Source organism: Sceloporus undulatus, chromosome 4 (genome assembly GCF_019175285.1).
Source record: "Sceloporus undulatus isolate JIND9_A2432 ecotype Alabama chromosome 4, SceUnd_v1.1, whole genome shotgun sequence".
Classification (NCBI taxonomy): Eukaryota; Metazoa; Chordata; class Lepidosauria; order Squamata; family Phrynosomatidae; genus Sceloporus; species Sceloporus undulatus.
The window spans coordinates 168,798,712-168,817,891 of record NC_056525.1 but is presented as its reverse complement, the minus strand read 5'-3'; the positions used below and the strand labels follow the sequence as shown (position 1 = coordinate 168,817,891).

Here is a 19,180-nt window from a genome sequence, read left to right as displayed (position 1 = left end):
TTGAGAGTTCAATTTTTTATTCAATTGTTAAAACAAGAATGTAAGCCTGATTGCTTGTGTCAATGGGGGCAGCAGTCCAATCACATGATAAATGGTCTGCAGTTCCTGAAACCTTTTCACAAATAAAACTTGTTAGTCTTCCAGGTGCTATATGATTCATTAATGTTAATCAATATATATATGGTTAGGAAAGATAGTACAAACTCCAAGAAGTCATCAAGCAGTGTCGAGAAAGCTGCTAGAAAAGAAGGTATTCTTCAGGAACTGGAAGACTCACATCTTGCACAAGAGAGAACACGATCTTGCGCAAAGGAAATTCAAGTAAGGAAGATTGATTTTAAGGAGCATATCATTAATAGCATCAAAACCAAGAATAAAGAATTCTTCAGATACTGTATATCAAAAACAGGAAACCAGACCATCACATGACAACAAAATTAATGAATCGTTAAAGGAGGAGAAGTAGAATACAACTAAACTGACTATTTTCATCTTCCTTCACTGCAAAAGATATAGGCCAGATACCCATGCTGACATTTTCAGGAAGAGAAGCTGAGAAGCTGTGACACAGCTGTGACAAGAGCTGGCGTTCTAGAGCCTTCTAACACATTTTTAAAAAACCTTTCATCCTGATGGTACTCATCTGAGAATTCTTTAAAACTGAAATATGAAATGGCTGATGATTTACCAAAAATTATATGACATATGCCTAAAATCATCCTCTCTACTAGACGACTGAAAAGTGGTCACTTTAACACCAGATTTTAAAGCGGGGCCTTTGGGAACCTAAGAAATTACAAGCCAGTTAGCTTAACATCTGTTCTGGTAAAAACTGGTGGAAAGCTTTATTTAAAATAATATTGTCAAGCATATATAACAGCAAGTTCTGCAATGGTAAATCTTATTGCATTAATCTTGAACAGCTCTTTATGTGTACAGGGAGTGATTCAGTACACATTGTTTACTTAAAATTCCAAAAGGCTTTTGACAAAGTCCCTCACCAAATACTCCTGGGCAAAGTTAGTATCATGACCTAAGAGAGGTTTGCTTATGTTCTTTTTATGGTGGTTCCCCAAGGATTTTTACTGGAACTGCAAATTTTTAATTATTCATAAATGACCTGGTGAATTTGGTGAGCTTTATAGCAGAGATTTCCAAATACAGTGGGTCCTCTACATTCACTGTCTTTAGGTGTGCAAGACCCCCATAAAAGTGGGGGGAAATGCAAATTTTAAAAAATTGTACCTATCTATGTCCTCCAGGGAAATTCTGTGGTCAGCATCCACTGGAATCTGACCACAGAATCATGATGGAAGATCTATAAATGGCTGGAGAACTTCTTTCTCTAGGAATCTCTACATCTTGTATGGCAACTTTATAGTCAACTTGGAGCAGAGTTGTGTTGGAGGACCTCGACAACTCAAATCCATGAATAAGCAAATTTGCAAAAGTCAAATCCGCAAATGTGGAGGGTTGTGTGTACTTCACAAAATTACAAATCCCAGGATTCTATAGGATGGAGACATGGCAGTTAAAGTGGTATCAATGTATTATATAGTAATTGTACAGTGTGGCAGATATCAAGGCCAGAGCTGAGGAACCGTCATCTCACCTGGATAACCTGGACCACAGCTTCTCTTATCTCCAACCACTGGCCATGTGGACTGAATCTGATGGGAGCTAGAGTCTAACAACATCTGAAGGCCACATGTTCTCCATCATTAATCTGAATAAACAATTAAAATTTTGATATTTTTCTGTGGGTTTTCCACGCTATGTGGCCGTGTTCTGGAAGAATTTATTCCTAACATTTTGCCTGTAACTGTCTCTGGCATCTTCAGAGGGTGGTGGCATGGGTTATATATATTTGTGTGACCCTTGGATGGGAGGAACTGATTTACATCTCTGTGTTGGTCTGTTGTTGAATGGCAAGACCTCAGGGTGGGAGGATATATGTGTCTATTTAATTAGCAATCCATTGTCTGTGAGGAAACATGCCACCACCCTCTGAAGATGCCAGCCACAGATGCAGAAAAAATGTCAGGAATAATTTCTTCCAGATTGCAGCCACAGAGCCTGGACAACCCACAGAAAACTATGGATGCCAGACGTGAAAAGCCTTTGACTTCACATTAAAATTTTGTTATTCCCTCCTACTCAAGAACACAGATTCCAATCTTAAAAACCACATCCAGTCCCCATCCAAAGGCTCATGTTGACTTAGAGTGCACATATGGAATCCCTACATGAACATGCTTTTTCATTATATGTTACACTAAGTAACAAAGATGTAATTGAGACTGGAGAAGAACTGTGTATGTGTGTGACCATATCAGAACGATGCATACACAGAAGTTTGGACTAACTACTTTGTGAACTGCCCTTTCTGGAATTCATCTCCTTGTTAGCATTCTTAAGGTTTCAGTTACATGTTAGTTGTCATGTCAGTGATACTGGCACCCTGCCCTGCCCACAAAGTAAATTTTTCAATGAGTAGAAGAAGAAATGTTTTGAGTGTAAATGAGTAAATGACAAAAGCAGAAAAATCCAGAGAAGACCTACAGCCCTTCCACACTGCAGAAATAAAGCAGTTTGACATGACTTTATCTGTCATGGCTCTATCCTGTGGAATCCTGGGATTTGTAGTTTGGGGACATATTTAGCCTGGTCTGCCAGACAGCTCATGATTTGGTAGTATAGAGTCAAAGGTAGCAATTAACACAAATTGTCATGTACTTTAAAATATTATGCAACAATTTTAAGGCCTTAAATATACAAATAACTGATGATTAAGTCACATTTTAAAACAACAAACCTTATTAGCAGTGGCACAAGTCTGAATCTGCCACCACTGAAAGACTATGAAAAGTGCATTTCAGTTAGAGACATATGTATACTGCATGCTTAACCTGGGGAAATAACTTTGTTTGACTACAGAGTCCAAAATATCCAACCAGCAAAGCTGATAATTATGCTGGCTGGGGGATTCTGGGAGCTTTAATAATTAAAAAAAAGAGGAATGTTTCCAAGCTCTGACTCCATTACTTTGTAATTGCAACAAAGGTTTTAAAAGAAAAACCCAACAATATTTTCAAGCAAATATGAAATTCAACTCCTTACAGCTTTGCTCCACTACGCCCCTGTCCTAAGCTAAATTTCTTAGCACCAGGGACTGATTCCTTTAATATCACCTTCGCTCCTGTGTCAAACTCATGTTGCATGGCTTCTGTGAATGAGGAAGCATCAAATTCATTGTAGTAAGCAGAATTTCTGTCCGCACGCATACACTGCTGCGGAAACGCTGAAATTTGTTCTGCCAGTTCAATGGCATGTTGAAGGGCTGCAAGACAAGGAGAACACAGTACAGCTATGTTTTTAAAAGTAATGGGGAAATGTAGTACAAGTAATTAATCAAATAAAGACAGAGAGGAGTGACAAACATGCACCCACTGGACCACAAACAAGCCCCATGTGCAATTTAATAGCAATCAGGTCCCTCTCAGACATTCCTCCCCTTCCCCAAAATGGGCTCTAAAAGCAACACTGCCTCTCCTAGAAGCTTCCAGCAAACATTTAAAATAAGATGCAGGATGGAGGCAGCCTATTTTGTCTTTGCTTGAGTTCTAGCTCTGGGTGTAATTCCTTTTAAATTGGTTCATCGTATAGAAACACAACAGCAAGTAGGTTTCTCTTTGGATGAATCATTCTTACAGTTAATCTGAAAGCAAATCTTATGATGTACAAGGCTGAAGAGATGCTCCAATTTTAATTCAGAAAATAACTCTTATCTTGGTTACCAGAAGCATTGACTGCTGAAAACATGAGTTGCACCAGAGATTCAGATTAGTTGGAGGGGAAAACCCATTTTTAAAAATTAAATATTATCCTGCCTTTTCTGCTTTCCTCAATTCTGCCCAAGTAAAAGTGCTGCTGTTGCTGCCAGAAAGAAAAAGAGTCAGTAGGGGTGGTGGAGATGGGATGAAGGATGCCTTGCCAGGCTTTTAGCCTGCTCCAAACAGAGGCAAAATGTATGCACTTGTCCTGGCTAGGTTGATGTGAGCAGTGTGAGAGAGGGCCTTTTCACATTACATAATTATATCACAGTAACTCCACTTTGCCTGTTGAGGCAGCAGTCTAGGGAATCCTAGAGTTTGTAGTTTGGTGAAACACTAGTGTTTTCTGGCCGAGAATTGCAAATACTCTTCCCTACATGCAAACCCCAGGGTTCCATAGAATGGAATCACAGTGTTATAAATTTGTAGTGTGAATAGGCTCAGAGAGTATAGGAGGGTGTATATAGGAGCCAGTATGGTGTAGTTGTTTGAGTGTTGGACTACAACTCTGGAGACCAGCTTTCACTTTCCATGTTCTCAGCCGCAGGGGAAGAAAATGGCAAAACCTCCTCTGAACACTACGTGCTAAGAAAACCCATGATAGGTTCGCCTTAGGGTCTCCATCCGTTGGAAGCAATTTCAAGGCACACAATACATACATATAAACATAGCAGAGGGTGTTCGTCTCCATGTTTGAGACTGGTTCAGGCATACATTGTAGGGCAATTGGTTTGGTAAGAGGAATTTAGAAAAGGGAAGAGGGACTGAGTGACTCTTTTGCAAGCCCACCCAAAGCATCTGTGTGCAGTGGACACAGCAGCCACATGATCTGCTATGCTGAGTGAAGGGAGTCCAGAGAATGAGTCAAGGTAATCAGCAACAGAAAAACCAGAGAGGATTTTTCTGCATTTTCAGTGGTATAACGGTAACATGATAATGAGTAATTCAGCAAGTCTGAATTGTTGTAATAGGTAACAAGTTTGGATCTGTTCAGTGATTGGAGTATTAAGTAATGTTACTAGTTCCTTTTTTAAAGTTGACATTCCAGGCTCTACAAAACAGTGAGTCAAACTAGCTGCAGACAAACTACAGGTAGATCCTCGCATTCCCTCATCTTCATATTATGGATAACAAAGCCAACCAAGTAATGAGGTCATTCTCAGATCAAGTATTGGGGGGAAATGGAGACTTTGGGGCTCTCCAGACTGCCCCTAAGGGGCAGCATGCAGCCGCCACTTTACTGGCTGGATCGGGGCTGCAGCAACCTCATGCTGTGGCCCCAATCTGGCCTCTGGAGAGCACAAAAAGAAGCTGCAAAAAGCAGCTCCTTTTTTTGCGCCCTCCAAGGGGTGCCATAGCTGCAGCGGCATGGCTTTATGATGCCTCTTCAGAGCTGCATCATGTGGATGCAGTGCCGGAGCTGCGTCATGATGGCACATGCCATGTGGACCGGCGCGCACCAAAATGGTGCCATGGGGGCAGAGTTATGGCATCCAGCATGAGGATGCTGAGCCCAGACTCTGCCCATAGGGTGGCACAAAGTCCCAATCTGTATAGGCCCTGTCATATTCAGAATGGGGAAAGGAGGATTTCAGTTTTTTCCCATCACTGAAGGAGTCTCATGCCTAAAATATGGCCATTTTTGTCATGTCAGGAAAGCTTCTCTGTGAGTCCTTTATTATTTCCCAGCATTTATACAGCTTCAAATGAGGGCCATAGTGGTGAAGTGGTTTGAGCACTGGGTTATGACTCTAGAGACCAGGAATCAAATCTCTACAGCCAGCATGACTAATAGTCAGGGATTCTGGGGGATGAAAGTCCCAAACAAACGGAGGACCAAGGTTTGCAAACTACTGCTGTATGGCATCCAGGTATGGATGACAAGCATCTTGGAAATACTATAAATATCCCAGGGTTCTTTGAACGTAAAGAAAACTGCTGAGGCCAGGGTTCTGACTAAGGCCTGGTACACACTGCCAGGATGTGACGTCCTGGCGGCAATAGTAGGGCTCGGGACAGCACACCAACCACACGGTCCCAAGCCCTACTATGTGCAGGTAGCGGAGTAATGGTGGCATCTTGTCCACATGGGTGCTGCCATCTTTACGTAATGGACACATAGTTTAATACTTTTTGTTTTGAATTAATAAGATTTAGAGGATATAACCAAACTGCAGAAATGAAGCAGTTTGACACCATTTTCACTGTCATGATTTTATGTTTTAAATGTGCTTTAAATGGATTTAACTAGGTGTTTTTAATAAAATAGTTTAATTGTTTTTACTTTAAATTAATAACATTTGAAGGATGTATTCCCACTGCAGAAATAAAGCAGTTTGACACCACTTTCACTGCCATGACTCTCTCCTGTTAAATCCTGGGATTTGTCATTTGTTGCAGTATTCAGCCTGGTCTAGCAGAGTGCTCTGGTGCTTCACTAAACTACAGATCCCAGGATTACATAGGATAGAGTCATGGGCATCAAAGTGTGTCAAACTGCTTCACCTCTGCAGTGTGACTACACCCTCAGTTGTTCTTTGTTTTCATTTTAAGCTACGTCTGAGCTCCTGTATCAAGAAAAAGGTGGGATATAAATAAAATAAATGTACCATATACCAGAAGAAAGCAGATATTTCCCTTTCTGCTGTCATTACCAAGCAAAGGAGAAAGGAGTAGTGAATCAGATATCTGGGGTTCACCAAATAGGTCATGAGGTATTGAGGTACCACCATGTTCCCAGTGATGTAATTGACATCACAAGAGAGTTTGAATTTCAAAGCCTGTTTGCAGTGGGAATCTCCACTATAATCCATCATAAGGGATAATATTAGGAGAGTGCACATTTCTCGTGGAAGAAACTTTACAAGTTGTTTTATAACAGAATTATCACCACTTTTTTATGGGAGAAGCCTGACCCCTGGAGGCTTTGGGATGTTTGACCCTCTTGATTTTATTTAAAGGGGGCATTTTATTTTATGATATGGGGACCACAAGCAGCATATAGTTCACATGATTTCTGTTTGGCTCTACATCCTTAGTTGTGGGAAAATATCATAGAATTTCATGGAACTTACTTCTGAGTATTACTATATGTATGGTTATTAAGAGAGCCAGCCTGGTGTAGTAGTTTCAGCATTGGCCTATGACTCTGGAGGGTTCAAATCCCTGTTCGGCCATGGAAACTGACTGGGTGATCTTGGGCAAGTCAATAGGCAAGTGCTCTCTCAGAGAAAAGCAAGGTGAGCCCCTCTGGACAAATCTTGCCTAAAAACCCTGTGATGATTTCACCTTAGGGTTGCCATAAGTCACAAACAACTTATGTGAAGGCACACAACAAGGATTACTAAAGCTCGGGATCTGGGATGAATCTTCAGTTTTTGTGGGTTATCTTGAGGTAGGAGATGCTCTAGCTAAGATTTCTGTCCTAATTTCCAAGCAGGAATACATGTTCTCCATGTGCCCTTGAATGGTAGGCTGTGAACAACTGTGGTTGACACTTTAATGCACAGTTTAATGATATCACTAGGAGCTGTCCCTAGGTGTCAGGTATTGGCCTGGAAACTTCAGGACCCTGGATGTTCCTGAACTGGCAAACCTAAAATGATAGGAATCACACAGTCTTCCAGATGTTGTTGGACTGCACATCTCAGCACTAGCCAGCCCAACCAATGGCAGTTCAACATCTGGAGGGGCACATGGTTTCCAGCACTGATATATAGGAGCACAGTCTTATTAACTTGATAGGTGCTTATGTAAGGGATAGGTAAAGGAAACAGTGTTCTGGCATTTCCTGTAGAGACACACTGCCGAAATAATCCAGTTTCAGACCATTTTAACTGCCTTGGCTCAAGGCTAGGGAATTCTGAGAACCGTAGTTTGATTGAACATTTAGCCTTCTCTATCAGAGAGCTCTGGTGCTACAATAAACTACAACTCCCAGGATTAAAACTAGGGCAATTAAAGTGATCTCAAACTGGATTATTTCTGCAGTCTGTTTTGGACCCAAGTTAAATCAACAACTCTTTGTGGTGGGAAATGCCAAATGCATCCCACACATACACCATGAAACAAGGATACAGATGTTCTAATTTACAAGTACTATGTAAATGCCTCTAATGAGAAATAAAACGTACTTCACGATAGTGGGAAAGACCACAACAAGATTACCTATGTATTGCTTAGCCAGCTGTCCAGGAGCTAATAGCAACACAGGCGAGTGCAAACATTTTGATAAAATGACATTTCAAAGATCTCCCAAGAGCCAAAACATTGGACAAAGTAGATGCAGTGATTTGCCAGGGACAACAAGCAAGAGAATACAAGAGCTTTCCCTGAAAATTGGCACATCTGAAACACATGCTTGTTTGAGAGTTCAACCAAACAAAAGTAGTGCATTCGATCATGTCAATGTCCAAAGTCCTACAACTTGGGCAAATAGCTGTCACTGTGTTCTTCAACATGATTTCAGAAGTGTAAGTCCCACACCAACACATACTGACCCCTAAAAAATAGTTGGCCTTAAACAGTAAGTGTTTCATGGTGTATATTTTACTTTATTATAGTTTACACTAAGCCAAGCATAATATTTAAAGTATGGGAAATTCTCCTGTGCAATCCTTTACTCATTTACCTGGAAGTAAACCCCACTGAATTCTCTGACACTTACTTCTGCGTGGGCATGTATTGGGTTGCACTGTCAATTTTTTATGCACAAAAACATGACTTCTTTTCCTTCCATCTCAAACTAGGTAAACATTCTTCTAAACATCTATGGCTTATCCTGGCACAGCTGTTTAGGAGACAGATAAAATTGTTTGGAGGGGGAAGTGAATCTGTCCCACAGTGTGTGTGTGTGTGTGTGTGTGTGTGTGTGTGTGTGTGTGTGTCGGGGGGGGTTGATGTTGAACATCCCTGCCTCGGAGTAAACAAAAGAGGGTTTCATTCACGTTTGTTTCAAAGGATACCTCCCCTGATGCCAAATAAAACAGCAATATTTTTAAAAGGAATCCGGATATCAGAATGCACAGAGGACATGGACAGCAACTCTGCGGAGACGTTAGTCACTTCTTGGACTTGGGAAATGGCGACAGCTTCAGCAGGAATTGAATAACCCACTGTGCTACAAATGATCTGTCTCATCCCACCCCCATCCTATTACACTTCCATAATCAAAATAACATAATTAATTTAAAAACACAAGCATGCATAGAGAGCCCTTTTAAAAAAGGAAAAAAGAAACACCTCAAATCTGTACCTTTTTGTTTGGCTCCTGGCTTATTTTTCATACACCCCCCCCCCAAAAAAATGCTTTTCCACCAAAACACAAACAACTCTCCCCAGCAATTTCCAAAGCCTGTTTTGCATGGAGAGATGAAGTGCATGCTGCCATTATTTCCTTAACAAGTCGTGAGAAAACTGCAGCCACACCAGCTTGAACTGAATCAAAGCAGCTGCTGCTACCCTTTCAAACCACTTTCCATGCCAATTCAGAAAGAGGTAAAGCCTGTTTCCCAGGGTCTTTCTGCAGGAAAATCCACAGAGTGGTCAGAGAGCTTGCTGTATACATTTACCTTATGAACGTAGTTCCCGCTCAGTGGTCAAAGGTTCACAGCAGGAATGTGTTTTTGTGAAGGGACACACCCTTGTTATTGGAAGAAATGATATTTCCATGTTGTCACACACTCACTCTAAATTTTAAAAAAATCCAGCCTCTGGCTTCTAAATGGAATGGAGTTTTTAAACCGTTGCCAATTATCAGGAGTGGGAGTCATGTCATAACTGGAGCGTGGAGAAGTTAGTTTTTTGGACTCTATCTGCCTGAATCCCTCGGCCAGCATAGCTATTGATCATGTTGCCTGTGGTTAATTAGTAAGTGTGATTAATTAGATGATCGATAAGACTGCCTAAAGAACCTAACAAGGATGGTTTAGTAACACTGAAAAGAACATGGAATTAGTGTTCCTTTTTCAAGTTGTGGAAATGCTTAATCTCGGCCTCAGAGGGAGCCATCAGGCAGACCCAGCAACATCGGGGACTGCCTGAGAGCTGGTGGAGGACTACTTCTGCCGCTGCCCCCCCCCCATGTCACCGGGGAAGAAGCTCCCCAAAATTGCGGAGGAATGTCTTAACGGGGGGGAGGGGTCATTGAGAGAGGCCCCTCCTGAAACGCCGGCTCCCCGGCCTCCTGAGGGACGCTGCCACACCCCCCCGCCACCGGGTGGAACTTCCCCCCCCCCTGCTATTTGTATGGGGGTGTTTTCATGTATTCTTAATTGCTTTATAGCATATGATGTTTGTACAGGGGGGTTGTAATTTGTGATCTATGATGTTTTAACTGTTGTATTATTGTTGTTCACCGCTATGATCCTTGGAATAGCGGTATATAAATAAACCATATTAAGTGGTCAAGGTGAGGGGCGGGGTAATGCATGTGTAGATGTGGAGTACTTTCTTCAGCATGGATTGGATGAGGGCAAACAAACCCAATCCAGACAGGACAGAGGTGCTCCTGGTCTGTTGAAGGGCAGATTAAGGAATAGGAATGAACTCTGTTTGTGCTGGATGGAGTTGCGCTTCCCATGAAATCTCAGGCTCTCTGAGCCTGAATGCCCAAATTTCAGCAGTGGTCAGGAGTATATTTGCACAGTTAAATCTAGTGTGCCAGTTGTGACCATTCCTTGAGATGTTATCAGATCTGGCTATAGTGAGATATGCCTTGATTGCATCCCATTTGGACTACTGTAACACACTCTACGTGGGGCTGCCTTTAGAAACTGTTTGGAAACTTCAGCAGGTTCAAAATGCAGTGGCCAGAATGCTGACCAGGGCCAGTTATAGGGAGTATATGACTCCTTTGTTAAAACAGCTTCATTAGCTACCAGTTCATTTCCAGGACTATGCTGATTATAAGACTTAAATCCAGGCTATTTGAAAGACTGTATCTCCCCATCAAACATGCCAGAACTCTAAGATCTTCAGGAGAAGACTTTCTCATGGTCCTGCCACCATCACAGGCTCACTTGGCGAGGACACAAGAAAGAGCCTTCCCAGTAGCTGCTCTCAACCTCTGGAACTCCCTCCTACAAGAAGCTATGCTGGTCCCCTCCCTGCTATTCTTCCACTGGCAGGAAAAACTTATTCTTTCAAATAGGCTTTTAATATGTAATTGCACCCATGGAGGTCTCTTATTAGGGTGTTTGCTTTTGTATGTTTTTAATGGTTTTATACTTTTAACTTGTTATATTAATGTGAAATGTTTACTTTTGTTTTTAAAATTATATTTCTGAAGTATATTTTGTAAGCTGCCTTGTATCCAATTTAAGAGAAAGGCAACATATAAATAAAATAAAATAAAATCCTCTGAGTTGATATTAAAGCTCACCTTTCTCTCAAATCCACAACAACGTATTGGTCCAGTCTCAACTAAATATCATCTCCCTGTGCTCTGTTATTTAATAACAGGGTGCTTGTGAGTTATCCACGATACCAAAGACTTCAGCCCTGCATTCAGTTCCACACATTTAATCCCATTGACAGCTCAGGTCCAGGGGCCATTCACAATACACAATTATAGCTGTTATTCCACTTTAATTGCCATGATTTCATTCTATGGAATTCTGGGATTTTCAGTTCAGGGAAGGACATTTAGATTTCACACCCAAAGCACTCCAGTATCTCACCAACTACAGACCCTAGCATTCCACAGGATGGAACCATGGCAGTTAAGGTGGAATAATAGTGCTATAATTGTGTGGTGTGAATAGGTTCTAGATTAACTAAAGGACTATATCTCTCTGTATTAGACTCTCCGTGTCTTGAGATCTTCAGAGACACATCTGGTGGGAACAAAGGAAAGGGCCTTCCCAGTAGCTGCACTCAGGCTCTCTAAAGACTTTAGACTGGCAGTCTCCTTGCTATCCTTTCATAAGCAAGTGAAGACCTTTTCATTTTCATAGAAGAGCTGCTGGGGTAGATTAAAAATGGGATATAAATAAATATAATACTAATACTAATAGTTGACTTCAGTGAAACAAAAATACTGAAGACTGCTGCATGCAATATAATACATTGGATGTGCTGACATTCATCCTGGTTGGTTTTGTAAATAGTTTTTGGGAAAATCTGTCATTTGAAAATTATCTGGCATTTACCTTGGCCACTGGGAACAATTCGATTGGCCAGTCCAAACTGGTATGCTTCTTGTGCACTAACAGGCCGCCCAGTGAGAATGAGATCCATTGCTCGTGACAGACCAATTAGCTTTGGTAATCTCACAGTACCACCATCTATCAGTGGAACACCTAAAAAGACAAAGTGGTACATTCGAAGCAAAATTGAATGTCTATGTCACCAAGACCAAAGAAAACAACATTTCATGCAATGACAATCAAGGTGGATCAACACAGCACTTGGAAAAGTTACTTCTTTGGATTACACCTCCTAGTATTGTCGGGCCAGCCTGGTCAGTAACCAATCTGGCAGGGGGGTTCTGGGAATTATAGTCCCAAACAATAACTTTTATGCGCTCTGCTTCTTACCTAGCTATGGTAATCAAAGCTGAAATCAAAATACTGATCTTTTAAGATACAGATCATAAAACATACCGAACCGCCTGCAGAAAACTCCAAAAATAGCACTTTCTTCCACAACACGTAGGTCAGCCAAGAGAGATAGCTCCAGTCCACCAGCTACAGCATATCCACTCACTGCAGCAATCACTGGCTTAGAGAATGTCATCCTGGAAGGACCCTGTAATATTTAGAATATATACTGATGAATGCTGACATACTGAATACTGAACACACAAAGAAGGGTTCCATGTCCTATGTCCCAATGGATTCCAATGTCCTAGTGAAATTATTGTGAAATTGATTACTTAGCTAAATTGACTCCATTTGCAGAGATACTTGTGCACACTCTCCACTTATTCCAGAAGCCAAAGTTCCAAGGGCATTTTGATTTCCTTTGGAGGAAACAGAATTTATCAGAATGTAATCATAGATATGCCTGCTCAGAAAAACGTCCCAAAGAGTTTGATAAGGCTTGTTTCGACATACTGGACAAAGTAGTCCATTAGGAAAAGTGCTTACTAGTTATGTGTATGCTAGGAAAAATTTTGTACAAAAAATTAAAAGAAATGTTCAAAAATGTGTACAAGCCTTAATGTGAACTTTTTGTATAAAAAGGTCAAAGTTCAAGACAAACTGAATTTAAGATTGGAAAAATGAGAAAGTGAGAGAAATGAAAATTGTCAGATTGCCCCAAATCTAATTGGTAGATTAGAATGGACCCATCAAATTAACTGATGATTGTTAACACTTACATAAATACCATTGACTAGGAGTGATTTGCATGTGTATTGTTCTGTGTTCACTCCTGCATTCCCAGGCTCACACAGTATATATACACTCAATTTTTCCAGGCAAAACATTCTCTGAAGATGCCAGCCACAGATTCTGGCGAAACATCAGAAACTCTGCTAGAACATGGCCACATAGCCCAAAAAACCCACAAACCGCTATGGATGCCGGCTATGAAAGCCTTCGACTTTACAGTTTTGCATGCGCTCATTCATAAGGAAAAGAGATTCCACCTAAACTTTAGGAAGAACCTCCTGACAGTCGGAGCTGTTCGACAGTGGAACACACTACCTCGGAGAGTGGTAGAGTCTTCTTCTTTGGAGGTTTTTAAACAGAGGCTGGATGGCCATCTCTTGGAGGTGCTTTGATTGTGAGTTCCTCCATGGCAGGGGACTGGATGGCCCTTGGGGTCTCTTCCAACTCTATTGTTCTATGATTCTGTAAGTCTACTTAAACCCATGTCTGCACTGATGTATGATTTGTTATTTTTAGAATCCACAATAATTTATGAATAAATATGTATTTAACCATGCTTTCAAAACATTTTCTCACAACATACAAATTTCTAAATGTTGTTTATTGTAAATGGAGTTTTTACTGTAGTGAGTTTTTGAGACAAGAAGTGGATTGCAAAATGAAGAGAAATACAAAATCCAAAGGATTATCAAAAGGATAATCATGTTCCAGTTCATATATCAGTAAATCTGGGAGATTCAGATTCCATAAAGATTGAATTCTTTAAGCATCTCCACTTACAACAGCTTTTCTCTTTAATTCAGAATAGGGCTCAGAAGGGGGAATGGGCATACACTTGGAATTAAAGAACAGCACGGCTCTCGGTTCATCTCAGACTAAGAATTTATCTTTGCTACTAGAAATGAGATCACCATCCCGCAGCACAAAACTCCAGTCCTGCTTTTCCCATGAACCTTTTGCATTTTAACAATTTTATTGTATAGTATTTGTTTATATATACTCTTCCTTTTCCCAAGAGCTGAGTTTCAAGGTGGCTTGTATCATAAAAGGAATAAAATTAAAAACACTTATAAACACATTTGTTGTTGTTAACTGCCCTCAAGTCAATCTCAACCCAGGGTGATCCTATGGATGAGACATCTCCAAGACCCTCTGCTTAATTCCTGCAACTCCATACCCATGACCTCCTTAACAGAGTCCATCCATCTAGCATGTGGCCTTCCTCTCTTCCTACTTCCCTCCACCAAGCTTTTTTATTCAATTGAATTATCGGTAGAATGTGTGTGTGCTGGTTTTAATTTTGGACAATGACGCTGGAGACCAGGGTTCAATTCCCAGCTTGGCCATGAAATCCATTGGGTGATGACTGAGGGGAAATTTAATGGGGGAGGGAGACAGAATTGATATTGCTTCCCTCCCCCTTTGTTGTTGCTGTGTGCCTTCAAGTTGTTTCCAACTTACAACAATCCTAAGGCAAACCTATCACAGGGATTTCTTTCTTGGCAAGATTTTTTTCAGAGGGAATTTGCCTTTGCCTTCCTCTGAGGCTGAGAGAATGTGACTTGCCCAAGGTCACCTGGTGGGTTTCCATGACTAAGCAGGAATTCAAACCCTGGTCTCCAGAGTTGTAGTCCAACATTCAAGCCACTGTGTCCCAATGGATTCCATTCCACACTTGCTCTCTTTTCCCCCTTAGCTACTCCCCTGCTATGATCAAAAGAAAGCTCTCCACCAAAGATGTTAGGGGTCTTTTGTAGCCTGGATCCAATCCACACAGCTCATAATGAGCATTTTGAACTGTTTGTTGTTTTTGTTGTATGCATTCAAGTCATTTCTGACTTATAGCGCCCCTAAGGTGAACCTATCATGAGGATTTCTTGGCAAGATTTCTTTAGAGGAGATTTGCCATTACCTTCCCCTGAGACCGAGAGAGTGTGACTTGCCCAAGGTCATCCAGTGAGTTTCATGGCTGAGCTGGGAGTCTAGCCCTGGTCTCTAGAGTTGTCTAACACTGTTCTTCAGAGTAGACTGATAGCAAATGCAGCAGTTAGAAAGGGAGCAGAACGTTTCTCATTATCCCTAGATATCAGTTTGGCTGCAGTTGTTTGGCCCAGATGAAGTTTCCAAATATTCTTCAAGGACATCGCCAAGAGAACGCATTACATAAAGTAATTCAAATGGGATTTAACATGTATCATTGTGACCAGATCAGGCACTTCCAAGAATTGGTACACTGGTGCACCAGCTTTAACTATGCAAATGCACACTTGCCCACAAGTTTCCCACTTTTTCTTCATGGCTTCGAAGATCATCACTAATACTTTGAAATGTGCCCAGAAACAAACTGGGAAACACTCCAGGAAATGAATAATATGATCCTGTAAGCAAGCATCCATTAACACTCTTGCCATATCTCTTCAAGCTGTAGTTTCCAAAGACTGTTCAAAGGTTGGCCCATATAAAGCACAATAATCAAGTCTAGATATATCACTATGGCTGCCTCCACACTATAGAAACAATTCAGTTTGACACCACTTAAACTGCCATGGCTCAATGCTATGGACTCCTGGGATTTGTAGTTTTTGTGAGATGCTTAGCATTCTCTGTCAAAGAGCTCTTGTGCCACTGCAAATCCCAGAATTCCATACCATGGAGCCATGACAGTTAGTCATAGTCATAGAATCATAGAGTTGGAAGAGACCACAAGGGCCATCCAGTCCAACCCCCTGCCATGCAGGAACTCAAAGCACTCCTGACAGATGGCTATACAGCCTCTGTTCAAAGACCTCCAATGATGGACACTCCACTACTCTCCGAGGGAGTGTGTTCCACTGTTGAACAGCCCTTACTGTCAGGAAGTTCCTCCTAATGTTGAGCTGGAATCTCTTTTCCTGCAGCTTCCATCCCTTATTCCGGGTGCTATTCTCAGGAGCAACAGAAAATAAGCTTGCTCCATCCTCAATATGACATCCCTTCAAATATTTAAATAAGGCTATTAAGGTTGTGCCAAACTGCATTATTTTTGCAGTGCAGATGCAATCTATGTTGAATTAGGAATATTCAACATTTAATGATCTACTACTGCAAATCACCCAGAGATCTACCAGTAGACCATGAACTATCTTGTTTGCACCCCCATATAAAATATGGTGCAATGCAAATAATTTCAAGATTTAATGAGAATCAACATAATAACTTTTAATTTGGAAAATAAGGTCATTCAGTTTTAGTTTCTTTTGGAGAAGGGATTATTCCTCCCCCCCCCTTTTTTTTTTCTTCCTTTTAGCTGAAATGTGTTACTAGTTTCCATAGTGAACCATCACACAGCCATGGAAATGGACTTCAGTTTGAGAGAATTGTTAGGATTTCCCTCCAGACTGTTTCCCAGAACATACCATGAGAGCAGGATCTTTGGTGACATCTTGTTCCAATTTGATTGAGCTTGGGTTGTGGGCCAGCTCCTTCAAATCATAACCAGCACAGAAATTTCCTCCTGCAAAAAAATAGAAGGGATGGGTGATGGGAAAGTTAGCATATGGAAAAATATAAAGGGTTGGTGTCAGCTCTACCCCTGCTCTAATTTTTGTTTTGTTTTTTATTTCAGTTAAGATGTGAACTGTTATAGATGTTCTTAAAGAAAGGGCCATTTCCCTCCTATTCAGAAACATGTGTTCTGTTTGGCAACCCTGCATTATGAATTTCTGGTCTAGAAGAGACAGCTAATAGCTAAATGGAAATGTTCTTTATGCATCAAGGGAGCATATCTCTTATTGCTGGGGCAAACAATCATTGCAAGACACCACATATGAGTTTCCAACACATGTGGCTGAGCATGGCTGGAAACAGAGTGCTGGACACTTTGTGGATCCAACAAGACTGCCTCAGCTTGCCTCAACAAGACAATCCCTTATGTTCTTATGTTACTATTCAATATACAATGGCCTAAACCCAGGGTGGAAATCATGTGGGCCCCCAACATACCTGTTGGATTGCAACTCCCATCAGTCCTAGCTAGCATATGTAAAATGAGGTAGAATGCTAGGATTTACAGTCCAACAAAATTTGGAAGGCCATATGATACCCACCTCTGGCTAAACCCAATTGTTAGTTCCAACTAAGGTAGAATCACTAATAAATTTAAGTTACATTAATGTTTACTGACAGTGTTCCAATAGGTTCCACAGAACAATTGGATTTAGGTCTGTATCCTCCTTGTGTTTCATATATACAAATCCATAGTAATAATACCATTCTGTCATGCTTGCATAAGTTCCTGCCAGTGCAAGCAACTGAATTTCAGCAAGCCCCAAGCATAGCACAGAATTTGGATACTGTTGTCCAACAACCATGAGTCTCCTGTGACATATCGTTTTCTGATAAGACAAAGCCTGACCACTTTCAGTTTGGAGAAAACTCCAAAATCAACCATCCAGAAGAAGACAGGCATTCTCACTGTTCAAACCAATCATCTACAACCAACCCATCTCCAGATATGGTACTACATCTCCCATCCTTGTTCACCACTGTCATACTGACGGAGTTGATGTTAGCTGTAGATCAACACATATGAAGGATTCCAATTTGGGGATATGTTGGCTGGAGGATTCTGAGAGCTTTAACACCCCAAAGTAACATTTTCTAGTTCTGTTCCAGCCAATCCACTGCGTGCCTTCATGTTTAAGCTTGCCATGTGCAGCCAAAACTTTTTCTCAAAGTGACATTCAATTGCCATTGGTACACAATTTCTCCACTTCTCAGGTTGCAAGTGAAACTTTGCTACAGTCTGATTTTCTCCTTGTCAACTCTTTTATTCTACTCCATGGACCCTTTCACACTACAGAATTATAGCACTATGATCCCACTTTCAGTGCTGTGGCAACATCCATTGGAATCCTGGGAGTGGCAGTTTAGGGAGGGGTATTTAGAGCTCTGAGACAGAATGGAATCATAGTACTATAAGTGAGCTGTGTGAAGGGACCCCATGTTTCTACCAACCATTGCTTAAGACATTCTATTTCAGCTCACAGCACTCTTTAGTCTGAGGCTGCCATATGTTCACGGATGGACTTTTCAGCCTGACTCACTACCCTCCCACCCTTACTGCCCATGTGAGGTAACTGTCTTATTTTCTATTCTGGAAGTTGCACTGCAACATTCTGGAAATGTTCCCTGCACAGTTGGGTGGGTGTGGACAATTCATCCATCACAGTTCCTCAGCAAGTAAGAGTCTAATACCTCCCAGCCACAATAATGTATTAGCACACATACACAAGACATTAACAAATGTGGACTTATGCCAGTCATGACTTTTGTTCCCAATGCCTCATTGTGCCTTAGGCAATCTGAAGGAAACAAGAAGGAACAAATTACACGTTAATTTGACTCGGCCAACCAATTTCATGGCATTAGGCTTAATCTGCAATCTAATATCAAGACATTAAAAACTGTGAGGGTGGAAAGAGATGCAACCAGCTCATTCCATTTCAGAATGTCTTTTTAATAGTTTGCATAACAAAACAGCAAGAAGGCCACACTGGATATCTGTTTTCTTCCCCAATAAAATAAGTATTTTAACTATAACCAGGAATTAATTTCAAAGGATTCCTAATACCAGTCCATATTTCCTCCAAATCAACCCTGTATTTCCTTCTTCCTCCACTGCAGAAGGAGTTAATTCAGGACTTTTCTTGTGTGGCTGCGGAATCATTACTTTTGTGTGCACTGGAAGCAGAAGAAAGAACTGCTGTTGACTGTACCACCATGATGAAAACCAAAGCACTGGTGCCCACAGTGTTTACTTTAACATCCAGCTCTGCAACTGTACGGAAATCAGCTCACTGACTCTCCCACAGCCTAAAAGGCCAGGAAGAAGGCATCTCCCAGATATGCATTTAGCAGATGGGACCCCTTTTCCAGGCTCATGGCCCAATGCTATAATTTTCTCAATCAAATCATGGTTCTATAAATAACCTTATGTATACATATCCTTTGCGGAGGGATGGGAGGAGGAAC

At 41.1% G+C, this 19,180-nt stretch overlaps 1 protein-coding gene across 1 annotated transcript in view; it reads right to left on the bottom strand.

The window, feature by feature from the left end:
• Positions 1-19,180, bottom strand: part of LOC121929096 (mevalonyl-coenzyme A hydratase sidH-like) — a 29,777-nt gene continuing 10,597 nt past the window's right edge. The window contains exons 4-7 of the mRNA XM_042464411.1: positions 16,564-16,661; positions 12,437-12,581; positions 11,984-12,133; positions 1-3,340 (exon numbers count right to left, since the gene is read on the bottom strand). Coding sequence (XP_042320345.1) covers positions 3,117-3,340; positions 11,984-12,133; positions 12,437-12,581; positions 16,564-16,661 — 617 coding nt within the window. The 3' untranslated portion in view covers positions 1-3,116. The remainder of the gene's footprint in view (positions 3,341-11,983; positions 12,134-12,436; positions 12,582-16,563; positions 16,662-19,180) is intronic.